The sequence below is a fragment of the Perca flavescens genome, chromosome 12 (assembly GCF_004354835.1).
Source record: "Perca flavescens isolate YP-PL-M2 chromosome 12, PFLA_1.0, whole genome shotgun sequence".
Classification (NCBI taxonomy): domain Eukaryota; kingdom Metazoa; phylum Chordata; class Actinopteri; order Perciformes; family Percidae; genus Perca; species Perca flavescens.
In genome coordinates, this window is record NC_041342.1 from 33,914,433 (window position 1) to 33,929,432 (window position 15,000).

At 42.5% G+C, this 15,000-nt stretch overlaps 1 protein-coding gene across 1 annotated transcript in view; it reads right to left on the reverse strand.

The window, feature by feature from the left end:
• rasal2 (RAS protein activator like 2) overlaps positions 1-15,000 on the reverse strand; it is an 80,357-nt gene that overhangs the window by 16,973 nt on the left and 48,384 nt on the right. Inside the window, exons 10-15 of the mRNA XM_028594384.1 lie at positions 13,460-13,659; positions 7,921-8,311; positions 6,685-6,905; positions 6,482-6,653; positions 3,650-3,844; positions 3,057-3,233 (exon numbers count right to left, since the gene is read on the reverse strand). Of these exons, the coding sequence (XP_028450185.1) occupies positions 3,057-3,233; positions 3,650-3,844; positions 6,482-6,653; positions 6,685-6,905; positions 7,921-8,311; positions 13,460-13,659 (1,356 nt within the window). The remainder of the gene's footprint in view (positions 1-3,056; positions 3,234-3,649; positions 3,845-6,481; positions 6,654-6,684; positions 6,906-7,920; positions 8,312-13,459; positions 13,660-15,000) is intronic.

Genomic DNA, 15,000 nt, shown 5'->3' on the forward strand with positions numbered 1-15,000 from the left:
GTTGTGTTGCAGCCTTGGAGCACAGTAAGCGGCGCTCTAGCGGGGCTTTATTTTACGTTGAAAAAGCCCCGTCACACTGCAACCCAGCTTTTGAATCAAAATAAAACGTTCCTTTTATTTGTGAAATAAGCATGTGACCCGTTTCAACTCCACCACTCACAGAATCAAGAATCGATGAGAACCGTAATCGAAAGGAAGAATCGGAATTGGAATCAGAATCGTTAAAATCTTAACGATGCCCAACCCTACCTGTCAGTTGAAATTAGAGCCCGACCCATAAAGGATTGTTGAGGCAGATACCGATAAAAATATTTGGTTATTCTGATATATCGGCTGATATATATATATAAATATATTTTTTTAAATCCAGAAATGCGTAACAAAACATAAACAGATTTCCCTAACGTTAGTTATTTGTAGTTATACCATGGTCTGGGTGAATACTCGATTCTGATTGGCTGCAGGGTGTCCATTAATCACATTCTTCGTAAAAGTCGTTATATTGTTTTGGGGACAATGACATGGCTGATAGAGAGCGGACTATATAAATATCTCCGGTTGCTAAGGGAGGCAAGTCGTATCTAAGGTCCTTCCTAATTCCTGGGGGAGTGAACAACGTTTGCATTGCAAAAGAACCTGATGGATGGGAATGATTGTTGCAGGTATTAGTCAAACCATCCGGCTTAACCAGAGAAACGGAGTTATCGTTTGGATAAACTTTAGATTTCGATTGTAAAACTAATTAAAATATAAACTAATGTTTTAAAAATATGTTATTTGGCAAGTGGCCATGGTATAAGCGGGTTAATGCCCTTCGAGGTGTCCATTGTCAGGTAGTAATGGATTAATACCTGAGACAATGGACACCTCGAAGGGCATTAACCCTTTCTTATTTATGAGTCCTCACTAAAATAATATAATAATGCAGCTTAATTGTCACAACAGAACAACAGCAGAGGCTGTCTGGCTGTCTGCTTCGCTAGCGCGCCTGAAAGTCGTTACATACCGGACGCAGCCCAGCTGGCGCATACACATGTGACATCATGAGATCCCCGTGACTATTTATACCTGCGCTGGTGGTGGTGACACTAGCTCCAGTCTTCTCCTGAACAGAGGTGGCGCTAATGAGCAAAGGCTACCGACGCTGCTCTTTCTACGGGACTAGAAGAAGAAGAAAAAGGTAAACAACGGCAGAACTGGCAACAGCATTGACGCCAATGCTTCGATCTGATTGGATGAGCTACTTGGTGGGATCGAGCCTTTCATTCACCATAAAAGAACTCATCTTAACCCGGTAAGTTTACCAGAGAGACCTGCAGTAACTCTGGGAGTCCTGGAATCTGAAAAAAGAGCCGTGTTTGAATATTCGGTGTTATTTTAGAGGGAATATTCAAACGTAATTTTCGACAGGCCTAGTGTCGGGTCGGTCACATCAGTGCGATAAGGCATTTCTTGTAAAATGGTGCTGCGGCTCCTTTTAAGAGAGCTCAGTGTGTGTGTGTGTGTGTGTGTGTGTGTGTGTGTGTGTGTGTGTGTGTGTGTGTGTGTGTGTGTGGTAAGTGGGCAGAAAAGAGATAGCAAAAGAGGAAGCAGACGTGTTGTAGATGCGACCGGAGCAGAGTTAGTGGTTATTCGTGTTATAACGTCGGTCCTGGAGGTAACGAGTCTCTCCTGGTTTTCTGATCACCGTCGGAAACGAAGCGATCAGGAGAGGTTAACACGTTGAACATTTTAACAGCGGATTAACGTGCGCTTATTGTTGCCCCGTGTGCGCTGATGACCTCATCTGTTGACATTTCCGAATGCCTTCCTACAGTTGCTTAATAAAAAAAGGGCTTTCCACACAAATAAACGTAGCCTATATGTGTCATTAGGATGAGAGGAAAAAAGATGAGATTTTAAGTGTCGGGCTCGGACATGAATGTATTAATGCCTGTCGGGCTCGGGCCGGGCTCGGACAGAAGAATTCGACCCAATCCGAACTGAGAGGTTATAGAGCGCTGTATGTGTGTGTGTGTGTGTGTTGTAGAGCGCCCTCTGATGGACAGACTCTGCAACGCCAACACTCAGAACATGGTTGAAGGGGGTTTAGTCCGTTATTATTTAATTTTTTTCATACATCAGAATCATTTATTTGTCATTATAAATTATTTTGATGAATGCATATTTAAAAACACGTGTTCTGAGTGTTGGAGTTGCAAAGTTTGTCCGGCCATTTATCAGACATCATAAATGCCTATGCCGATAGTTCGGAAAACGCCTAATAGCAGCTGGTGACATCAGCCTGCCGTTGAAATAAACCTTGAGTTGTATTTGTTATGAATCTATTTTGATGCGTTTTCCCGTAACTTTTGTAATTTTACATATGTTTAAAAATATCGCAATTATTTACTATATCGCAATATCACATTTTGTCAATATCGTGCAACCCTAATATTTACTTTCCCCGGCCATCGGGAAACCCTTATAGTACGTGTCCACGTACAGTACATGCCAAAGGTTTGGACACACCTTCTCATTCAATGTGTTTCCTTTTTATTTTCATGACTATTTACATTGTAGATTCTCACTGAAGGCATCAAAACTATGAATGAACACATATGGAATTATGTACTTAACAAAAAATTGTGAAATAACTGAAAACATGTCTTATATTTTAGATTCTTCAAAGTAGCCACCCTTTGCTTTTTTTGATAACTCTGCAAACCCTTGGTGTTCTTGTCAGGATTAATTAGTGGAAGTGTGTGTGTCTGTCTGTGTGTGTCTGTGTGTGTGTGTGTGTGTGTGTGTGTGTGTGTGTGTGTGTATGCAGTTGCTGAATCTGTCTTCATTTCAGATCAACAAAGGTCAGTTTTAAAAGATTTTCGTCAGATTTTGAGAGGTGGCAAGCGGAGCCGACCGCTCCTCATTTGCATAAAGTTGGCTGGATTCAACTTCATGCAAATGAGGAGCTGGAATCTCGACGCCCAGCTTCTCCGAAGTCCCCGCAACGCTCCCAGAATGCATTGCACGGCTGCTCACCTAGAGATGAACGGGAAGAATTGAAATGAATGTACCTTCTCAGTGTTCCTGCCCTCCTCCCTGCTCCTCTCTCCCTCCTCCTCCTCTTCCTCCTCCTCCTCCTCCTCCTCCTCCTCCTCTTCGTACTGGCCGTTGTTCAGCACCCAGGCTGCCGTCCGCTCCACCGGAGACATCGCCACGACGACCGCCGCCGCCTCCACCGGAGACGCCACCTGAACACAAACCAAAAACGCTTGATCGCCGTGATCACATGGAAGTAGTTCTTTTGTAGATTATGGTCAACTTGTGTGTGTTGTAGCAGTGCTTTGCTATTGAGAACGACGTACAATGCTAGCGTTAGCATTAGCGTTAGCATTCTAACGCTAACGCTACGAGCTAACGGTTGTGGTTAGCCAGCTCATTTCGGACTGTGACGTCATGTCCGAGCCGATTTTGACCAGCTCACCAGGAGACTGAAGGCAGGACACATTCAGAAACCAGATCTCACTCAAAACACCATGGATGGGTTTATTTCAAAGTGTGTATGTGTGTGGAAGCACCAGAGACACAAAAGAACACCCCAAATCACCAGAAAAAGTGTTTTTTTTCATAATATGGGCACTTTAAGACCCCTGCGGAAGCCCTGTACCTGCTGCGGCGTCTTGGCGGCGCTCCTCGGAGGCGGAGCCGCGTTCTCCACGAGTCCGACGTGCTGTTGGCGGCTGGCGTGGCCTGGCGTGGGCGCGGGCTCGGTGTTGGCGCTGCTGCGTAGCGAGGCGCTGAGAGGGAGAGAGCGCGGGGTCCTGGCCCCGGCCAAGCCCCCTCCTCGGCTCTGCTGCTCCACCTGGTGCAATAAGTCACACTTAATTTTAAATACCAAAAAGACCAAAGAAATGTCCACAGATTTTAGAAAGTCACAGCAATCCACCGACACTTTTATCATTAGGGTTGGGTACCGAAACGCGGTGCCAATAGGGCACCGGTTCCGACGTAAACGGTAGTAACGAGACCGAATAAGAACGAAAATTTCGGTGCCTTATTTTGGTGCCTGACTTTACACTACACTGGACAGCAGGTAATGTTAGCCTAGCTTTAGCTAGCAGTAGGGCTGGGTACCGAACTTCGATACTTTTATGGTATTGAAAAAAATCCAAAACTCCAATCCTATGAGTATCGAAAAATTCTTTATCTTTCGGTGTCAAATTTCAGTTCCAAAAGCATCTGAGCGCATAAGCGCAAGCTTATCTGTCCTCTCTGCATATTGACACCGCCACACACACACACACACACACACACACACACACACATGGAGAGGTGTGGACGGAGTAAACTGTCTGCTGTTGAAGTCACAGGAGTCACATATCGCAGTGTTTGCTGCGATATGATATTAATGGCGAGCCGAAAGCGATCGCGGTATTTTTGTTGAAGTTGAAATGGATTTTCAAACCTATGGTATCGAAAAAAGTATCGTTAGGAATCGGTATCGAAACTGAGGTATCGAAATTGGCATCGGATCAAAAGATTCTGAACGATACCCAGCCCTAGCTAGCAGCTGGATTAATCCCGGTTAAAGTGCTGACAGCTAACGTTAAACAGTGTAAAGTGGGACTGGATTTCAACAGTGTGCTCTGCAGCGCAGCAGCTGCCCATGTTGGAAAAACACAAGACGGTGCGTTCACTGAAACTGGTAACCTACAGCTTCGCGGTGCATTCAAAGTTGTTGTAAAATACACTTTTCCCACCTGGTGGTTGTTTTTGTCATTCAACAGCAATTTACCGGTGAAATAAGTTATTGTTTATTATAAGTTATAGTTATTACATTACTAATAAATCATTTATTTTGGCCATATGGCCGTAGTAATAAACAAGCTTTGTTTAGTTCCCTTTTTTTTTTTTTTTACTTTCTTAAAAGGTATCGGTTCAGGCACCGGCACCATTTTAAAAGTACAGATTTAGCACCTTGCTCGGGAAAGGGAAGTTTGGGGTCCCCTGCTGGAGCTGCTCCCCCCGCGACCCGACATCGGATAAGCGGACGAAGATGGATGGATGGATGGATGGAGATTTAGCACCGGTATCGGAAAAAAACCAAACGATGCCCAACCCTATTTATCATTCAGGTTGTTACAAACTCCAAATAGTTTAGTTTAGACTTTTTATTTTTCCCCATAGGGCAATTGGTTCTACCTCGGCATTGTACTGGACAACAAGCTTAAATGGGACTCTTGGACTGATCTTTTGCACACTAGGACACAGCAAAGACTATACTTTTTAAAGAAACTGCTCAATAACAAAATGCTCCAAATGTTTTATACTGCTTTTATTGAAAGGGTTTTAACTTGCTGTATTATCTGCGGGTTTGGAAATGCCTCTGAGTCTCAGAAAAAGATATGTATTATAGACTTGCCAGCAAGTCACTTGGGATAACACTACCGAGCATTGAACACATTTACAACGAAAGACTGATGAGAAAGGCCAATAACACTGTATGTGACTGCACACATTCTGCGCTCATTTTAAACTACTGCCATCTAGGCGTCGTTTCTGCTTACCCCCCCTCTGTCCAAGAATATCATTCACTGGTCTCCGGTCCAGAGCAACGGGGTCTATTGGTCCATTAGGTTTGGACACACCTTCTCATTCAATGTGTTTCCTTTTTATTTTCATGACTATTTACATTGTAACTTGTCAAATTTCAGTTCCAAAAGCATCTGAGCGCATAAGCGCAAGCTTATCTGTCCTCTCTGCATATTGACACAGAGCGGAGCTCCGACCAACACACACACACACACACACACACACACACACACACACACACACACACACACACACACACACACACACACACACACACACACACACACACACACACACACACACACACACACACACACACACACACACACGGAGAGGTGTGGACGGAGTATACTGAAGGCATCAAAACTATGAATGAACACATATGGAATTATGTACTTAACAAAAAAGTGTGAAATAACTGAAAACATGTCTTATATTTTAGATTCTTCAAAGTAGCCACCCTTTGCTTTTTTATTAATAAGGGAAATAATTCCACTAATGAACCCTGACAAAGCACACCTGTGAAGGTAAAACCATTTCAGGTGACTACCTCATGAAGCTCATTGAGAGAACACCAAGGGTTTGCAGAGTTATCAAAAAAAGCAAAGGGTGGCTACTTTGAAGAATCTAAAATATAAGACATGTTTTCAGTTATTTCACACTTTTTTGTTAAGTACATAATTCCATATGTGTTCATTCATAGTTTTGATGCCTTCATTGAGAATCTACAATGTAAATAGTCATGAAAATAAAAAAGGAAACTCATTGAATGAGAAGGTGTGTCCAAACTTTTGGCCTGTACTGTATGTCAATGGCTTTTTCCCAAGTTTTTGGAGCTTTTTTTTTTTTTTTTTGACATTTTGGTCACCTGTTTTTGTCAAACGTATAAAACGTATGAACCCTGTACCTTCACGATGTGTGCTGTTCCCGCCGTCGTGCTCTGGCGGGGGATCGCGATCGCCGTGGCGACCGCCGTGGACGGTAGGTCGTGTGGCGGCGGCGGCGCGGCGTGGCGGTGGCGCGGCGTGGAGCAGTCCTCGCTGTGCGCGCTCCGCCGGCCGGCCGATTCGTCCAGGCTGCTGCTGGACGCGGCGTGGCCCCCGCCCCCGCTGGGCCCCCACCTGGCTGCCGAGGTCGTCCGACGTGCTGTGGCTGTTGTGCGAGCTCTCCGTGCTCAGGTTCTCCGAGCTCGAGTCGGCGTGGTGGTGGCGCGGCGAGAGAGAGTGGGCGGAGCGTGTGCCCGGGTTGCTCAGGTGGTACACGGGGTTCTGGAAGGAGAGTGGCTGCAGGCTGCGCTGCTGGCTGAGAGACGGGGCCAGCGGACGCCTCACCTGGGGGAGGGGGGTGGGGAAAGAGTATTCAGATACTAGTACTAATACCACACTGTTAAAATACTCTGTTATTAGGAGTATTCAGATACTAGTACTAATACCACACTGTTACAGTAAAAGTCCTGCATTGAGATGGATGCATAAAAGTATGTTTCATCAGTAAAATGGGCAGAAGGGCATTCTCATCAACAGATTTCTTGCGTGTGTGTGTCTGTTTGTGTTTGTGTGTGTGTGTGTGTGTGTGTGTCTGTGTGTGTGTCTGTGTGTGTGTCTGTTTGTGTGTCTGGGTGTGTGTCTGGGTGTACAACTAAAGCTGTAACAGATGAATGTAGCGGAGTAACTAGAGTAACTAGTAACTAAAGTAACTAGTAACTAAAGCTGTAACAGATGAATGTAGGGGAGTAACTAAAGTAACTAGTAACTAAAGCTGTAACAGATGAATGTAGCGGAGTAACTAAAGTAACTAGTAACTAAAGCTGTAACAGATGAATGTAGCGGAGTAACTAAAGTAACTAGTAACTAAAGCTGTAACAGATGAATGTAGCGGAGTAACTAAAGTAACTAGTAACTAAAGCTGTAGCAGATGAATGTAGCGGAGTAACTAAAGTAACTAGTAACTAAAGCTGGAACAGATGAATGTAGCGGAGTAACTAAAGTAACTAGTAACTAAAGCTGGAACAGATGAATGTAGCGGAGTAACTAAAGTAACTAGTAACTAAAGCTGGAACAGATGAATGTAGCGGAGTAACTAAAGTAACTAGTAACTAAAGCTGGAACAGATGAATGTAGCGGAGTAACTAAAGTAACTAGTGACTAAAGCTGGAACAGATGAATGTAGCGGAGTAACTAAAGTAACTAGTAACTAAAGCTGGAACAGATGAATGTAGTGGAGTAGAAGTAGAAAGTAGCAGGAAAAGAAAAAGACTCAAGTAAAGTAACAAGTACCTCAACATTTGTTAATGAAGTACACAGTACTGGAGTAAATGTACTTAGTTACTTTCCACCACTGACTGACCTGCGGCGCGCTCTGTGGCTGGCCGTCCCGCGGCGAGGATTTGGCGTGGTGTGGCTGTGGCGTGAGCGGGTTACCGTAGTTGAGCGGTAGCGGTAACGGCAGCGCGGCGTGCCCGATGGAGGCCTGCGAGCCGACCCTGCTGAGGCGTGGCGGGGCCTCGTGGTGTGGCGGTGGCGGCGGTGGCGTTCCCCCCCCCAGGCTCTGCTGGACGTCCTGCAGGTCCACCAGAGAGACACTGCGCCCGTTGGGCAGCGGGACGTCCCGGTCCTCGGGGTCGGAGAAGCTGGCGTGGGCCGAGGGGTGCTGGGGGGCCAGCGGGGGGCGCTGCCCACGCACGTAACCCTCCATCCCGTCACCGAGCGGAGACTGCAGGCTGCGGGCATCACTGCGGCTGTAGGTTCAGGGTCAAAGGTTATAATTACTAGGGTCAGGGTCAAAGGTTATAATTACTAGGGTCAGGGTCAAAGGTTATAATAATAACTAGGGTAAGGGTCAAAGGTTATAATAATAACTAGGGTCAGGGTCAAAGGTTATAATAATAACTAGGGTAAGGGTCAAAGGTTATAATAATAACTAGGTTCAGGGTCAAAGGTTATAATTACTAGGGTCAGGGTCAAAGGTTATAATAATAACTAGGGTAAGGGTCAAAGGTTATAATAATAACTAGGGTCAAAGGTTATAATAATAACTAGGGTCACTAGGGTCAGGGTCAAAGGTTATAATAACAACTAGGGTAAGAGTCAAAGGTTATAATAATAACTAGGGTCAGGGACAAAGGTTATAATTACTAGGGTCAAAGGTTATAATAATAACTAGGGTAAGGGTCAAAGGTTATAATAATAACTAGGGTAAGGGTCAAAGGTTATAATAATAACTAGGTTCAGGGTCAAAGGTTATAATTACTAGGGTCAGGGTCAAAGGTTATAATAACAACTAGGGTAAGAGTCAAAGGTTATAATAATAACTAGGTTCAGGGTCAAAGGTTATAATAACTAGGGTCAGGGTCAAAGGTTATAATAATAACTAGGGTCAAAGGTTATAATAATAACTAGGGTCACTAGGGTCAGGGTCAAAGGTTATAAAACTAGGGTCAGGGTCAAAGGTTATAATAATAACTAGGGTCAAAGGTTATAATAATAACTAGGGTCACTAGGGTCAGGGTCAAAGGTTATAAAACTAGGGTCAGGGTCAAAGGTTATAATAATAACTAGGGTCAAAGGTTATAATAATAACTAGGGTAAGAGTCAAAGGTTATAATAATAACTAGGGTCAGGGACAAAGGTTATAATTACTAGGGTCAAAGGTTATAATAATAACTAGGGTAAGGGTCAAAGGTTATAATAACAACTAGGGTAAGAGTCAAAGGTTATAATAATAACTAGGTTCAGGGTCAAAGGTTATAATTACTAGGGTCAGGGACAAAGGTTATAATAATAACTAGGGTAAGGGTCAAAGGTTATAATAAGAACTAGGGTCAGGGTCAAAGGTTATAATAATAACTAGGGTAAGAGTCAAAGGTTATAATAATAACTAGGTTCAGGGTCAAAGGTTATAATAATAACTAGGGTCACTAGGGTCAGGGTCAAAGGTTATAATAATAATTATGGTAAGGGTCAAAGGTTATAATAATAACTAGGGTAAGGGTCAAACGTTATAAAACTAGGGTCAGGTTCAAAGGTTATAAAACTAGGGTAAGGGTCAAAGGTTATAATAATAATGTTTTGTTAATTTGAAAAAAATATGAAAAACTAAAGCTTGAAATTTAAGTTTTGGTCTAAAACTTGAAAAAATAAAACCATGTATTCAGTGCCCAGCTCAAGTTTTTTTACTTTAACGTGTAGTGGTCTTTGTTAAACTCTGTTTGTCAGAATGACCATAACTCGAAAGCATTCAGTCATAGTTCTTGCAGTAACACCATTTCCTGAAGGCAACATGTCATAATTGTCATAATTGGCCCCGATTTTGTGTAGGGGGAATGGCTTCAACTCACGCCCCTCTGAGTTGAAGCCACGCCCCCTACGCAAAATCGGGGCCAAAAGTCTGAAACTGAATAAAAAGATTTGAAGCCGTAAAAAAAATAAGGTTTGAATCTGAAAAACATGAAACGTGGAACTAAAAACATATAAAAGTGAAAAATGAAAATGTATTCAAAATAATTCCAGAATTTTATCTACATTTTATTCAAATTGAAAGAAAAATTGGTGCACTTATTTTTTGTTTGAATACATGGTTTTATTTTTTCAAGTTTTAGACAAAAACTCAAATTTTCAATTTCAAGCTTTAGTTTTTCAACTATATATATTTTTTTCAAATTAACAAACATTTGGCCCTGATTTAGCTCCATACTAATCGATTAGCTGATTTAATCGACAGATCTGTAAATCTGAGTTTCTCTGCAAAGAGTCATGCAAAAGGATGCATATATTGAATGAGATAATAGCCTCCTTTGCATATTTAAACACATTTCAGAAAAGGTGTAATACAACAAATAACTGCCTTAATAAAAGTAATCACAGTAGGCTTCACGGTGATATCTATTAGGTAAAATGTCAACCCTTAATTCTTTTGTTTACCAGAGATGAGCTCGTACGTTTCTTTTAAATAAGTCATTCAGCATGAAAAAAGCATAAAACATGACTAATGGGCTAAAGAAATCTAAGTTGGCTAAGACCAAAACCACCGATTAGTCAACTAATCGTCTAAGAGGCAGCGGCCCTAACTTATACAGGACTTTATAAACAGAGTTTATAAATGTGCTTTAACAGACAAGCAAGGCAAAAGAGGACAATAAAATACCAGACAGCGAAAAAGTGGGGCCTAACCAGAAGGGACACAGCTACGTCCTAGGGCTGGGCGATATGGAGAAAATGAAATATCATGATATTTTTGATACAATACCGCAACGATATTGTAGTGTTGACTATCGGTGCTTTCACCAAATATTTACACAATGAGATTTTTGATAAATAATCATCAGTAATGTGGATAGAATGACTAAGTGGGGTAAAGGCAAATAACAGAAGAGATAGAGCAGTCTGGTAAGTTCAGACAGTGACATCACTTTACTGTAATGCAGCCTTTAAAACCAGGAGAAGACACTTATGCCATATTACGATATCCAAAATCTAAGATATCTAGTCTCATATCACGATATTGATGTAATATTGATATATTGCCCAGCTCTACTACGGCCGGTGTAAAATAAACCTAGGGGTTAATAACATGTATGTGTACCGAGTCAACTGTTCTCTGGGATCTGTTTTCAAACCCCTTGTGTGTGTGTGTGTGTGTGTGTGTGTGTGTGTGTGTGTGTGTGTGTGTGTGTGTGTGTTCTGAGTGTTGGCGTTGCGTAGTCTGTCCACCAGAGGGCGCTCTACAACCTCCCTGTTGGTAACACTCGTGTTTAACCCTTTAAGTTTCATATCTTAAGTTTTTATTTTTATACATTTTATTTATCAGAACTTTAATACATTTTGATGTTCTGTTGTGACATAGGTCCAATCCCAAAGTGAGCCCTGAGGACTAAAGTCTCACAGACTTAATTGATCTCAGGTGCTAAGTGAGTGAGTGTGTGAGGCCACGTGGGCTCAGATAGGTAGAAATGGGATTGGGACAGCACTTCACGAGATCACATGTCACCTTGGCGACGTAATAACAAAGATGTTGCTGACACTTGCCGGTTTGGGAATTTTAATTTTAAGTTTGTTTGTTGGCCGAGGAGACGGCTGCCTGATTCCACATTATTCCAAGCTCTTGTTTAACAAGCTGGACACCAGGTTGGTCTGTTCCTGTTGTTTACCTTTTGTAATTTCCGTTTTTCCCTTTTGGTCTCCGCAGTAAACGTCACTACGCTTGGAACTGTGGGTAATTCCCTTTGGTGAAGTCTGCATTGATGCAGACTCACGGAAAGGGCTCAGTAAGTGTGTACTCTAACACACACACACACAAAAAAATCATCATATTATTTTAGGACTAATAGATAACTACAAATAACTGTAAAATCTGTTTATGTTTTGTTACGTGTTTCTGGATTTTTTTAAATTTCTTTATATATATATATATATCGGAATATCGGATTTTGAAATCACCAAATATTTGTATCGAACAATCCGCGTTATGTTTTGACAATTTGGCTGAGAGAAAACAAAATTTCTGATATAAAAATGTTTCGAATATGGGTCAAATTTGACCCGAGGACAACAGGAGGGATTAAAAAAAGGTTTTTAGGCCCTTCTTGAAAGAGTCCGTGGTTCATGGAGCCCTCAGATGGTCTGGGAGGGAACTACACAATATCATTTTAATACCTTCACCCAGGAAACGCACTAGGCCTGCACGATTAATCTTTATAAAATCTCGATCTCGATTCACCCCTGTTCGCGATTTAATTTTTAAAAGACTTTGATCTTTTTTGGGCCTTTATTTTGATAGGATACCTGAAGACATGAAAGGCAAGCAGTTAAAGGAGTGTGCTATGAAATCATTCTGTTTTTGATGCTGTACTTAAATTGGCAATTGACAAACTCCATTTCTCTAGAGACTGAAGCTGCAGCTGTAGCATGTTGATTGACATGTTTTAATTATGTAAAGATATGTTCAAGGAGTTCAGATAGATGTATCAGGGCCATATTTAGTTCAATGTGTTATATGTCACTATTTTTGGTAGCCTACTGTACTTAAATGGCCAGTATGTACTCTATTTTCTTTATTCATTGAACCCTCTGTGTTTACAGCCTTGTGGTGATGTGCAACGTGCTTTAGGTGCCAAAAAAAAAAATCTGTTTGGTACTGCCACTTTGTTTTGTTTTGCACACATGATTCATGTGTGCAATAAACATTACACTTCGTGAGAACAAAATCGTGGCAAAGAATTATGATATAAATTCTAAGCTAAAAAATCGTGATTCAAATTTTTCCCCGAATCGTGCAGGCCTAAAACGCACGTTGGTTCCTCACGAGTGTTTTAATCCAAACCACCATCTTTTTCCTCAACTTATCTAGACCTTTTGGTGCCTAAACCTAGTAGCCTAGAAATCTAGATCTAGCAGCAGCAAATGTAATTAGCAGCCAGGGTCATCTAGCAACTCTCCGTTGGCTTGCGAGCTGGAAAAAACCAAACTCTAGTCAGGCCAATCAGATCGTGTATAGAGTCGGTGGGAGGGGCTTAACATAATGACAGCAGAGTTGCCGGCCTTAAAAATCCTTTATGGGTCGGGCTCTACTACTTTGATTAGTTGGTGGAAGTAATTCCACATGAATGAGCACATATTTGTGAATGAACAAAGGTTTTTTTTGTTGCTAAGAATCAACTCAAAACAACCGTAGCTGTATCCCTTCTAGCCTGAACAACATCACACCCCCAAATTATTGTTACTTCCAAATTAAAAAAAGCAATAACTTGCAGAGTTTCTTCCCAGAACAGCTTGACCAGTTTAGAGTAAAATGATCAGCCCCCCCTGAATACTTCTCCCACCTCTGGTTTGGATGGATAAGCCCTAACGTTTTCATGAATGGAAGTCTAATCCGGCAGCTGATTGGTTACCTGTCGGCGGGGTCCTCGAAGATGCGCTGTAACCCTGACGACAGGCTGCCGCTGATGTTGTGCGCAGAGTTGTGCTCCTGGAAACGTCTCAGCTGCTGCTGGACGGGCGTCGGGGCGGCCAGGCAGCGAGAGATATCTCCCAGAATCCTCGGCAGCGGGCCCAGCTTCGCTACGGTGGCCTGCAGGAAGGAATTTTCACCCTGGAGTTCGCCGTGTGTGTGTATGTGTGTGTTTGTGTGTGTGTGTGTGGATGGTTTGAATGGAAGCACCAGGATGCAGTGGTGGTGGTGGTGGTGTTGGGACAGCGAACATAGAGAGAATCGGCCAGACAGGATGGGAACAGAACAGAAGGAGGGAGGCAAGGAGGGAGGGAGGGAAGGATGGAGGGAGGGAGGAAAAAAACATGAAGGAAAACTTAATGGGAACCAAAATCCAAACTAAGAAACAACATGCTTCTACCGAACAGAAACACAGCAAACACAGCAGAGCCATGCTGAGGCCGAGCTCCAACAGGTGAGACACAGCACAGCCGGTGGGGGAGATGGATGGATAGGGTTGATGGGGGTGAGGGTGGGGGGTGAGTTCAGGCCATGCTGTGAAGTTCAGCCACGCAGCGTGGGGTCAAATGGTTAAACGAACAGCGATGGAGTGATCTTTGCTGCTGGTGTTATTTATGTCATCAGATGTTCACATCACACACACACAGCACGGACCAATCACTGAGCAGATGTTCACATCACACAGACAGCACGGACCAATCACTGAGCAGATGTTCATATCACACACACACACACACAGCACGGACCAATCACTGAGCATTCATTCTTTACCGCAGTGGTTCTCAAACATTTTACAATAATGTACCCCCCTTTGAAATATTTTTCAAGTATTTTGAAAACATTTGACAAGTGCAAAGTGCATTTTTGGTAGAAAAAGAGGCTCTATGAAGAGGTACATTACAGCTCTGCACCATTAGTGTCTGATTTACTTAACAAGCTTGGAACTGAAACATACTTACATGTTACTTCAAATGTTTAGAATCCATAACTAAATTAATTTTATGAATTATGCATGACTGATATATTTGAGATTAATATTTCAAAAAGGAATCTTTACGTACCCCCTGCAGTACTCCAAAGTACCCCTAGGGGTACATGGACCCCCATTTGAGAAACACTGCTTTACCGTATTAACCCAGACATAACATAGGACCACTCAAACAAAGGTTTTTTTCTATCTTGTTATGAATCTATATATAACAAAAATGGTGGTTTTCAGAGTCAGTAGAAAGGTCTCTTTACTTTCCTTATTTTCTTTTAACTGTGGCCTTAATTGCACACCGCCTGCAAGATGTTACTGTCTTTTCCACTGATCAACAGGTGCATGTTCATTTATAATTTCATGGTTCATAGAACAAGCATGGAAAAACATTGTTTAAACCAGGGGTGTCAAACTCAATTTCCCAGAGGGCCACACTGGAAACTAAGGATGACATCAAGGGCCAGACATGTTTTGTTTAGTCACATGCTTTTATTTCATCG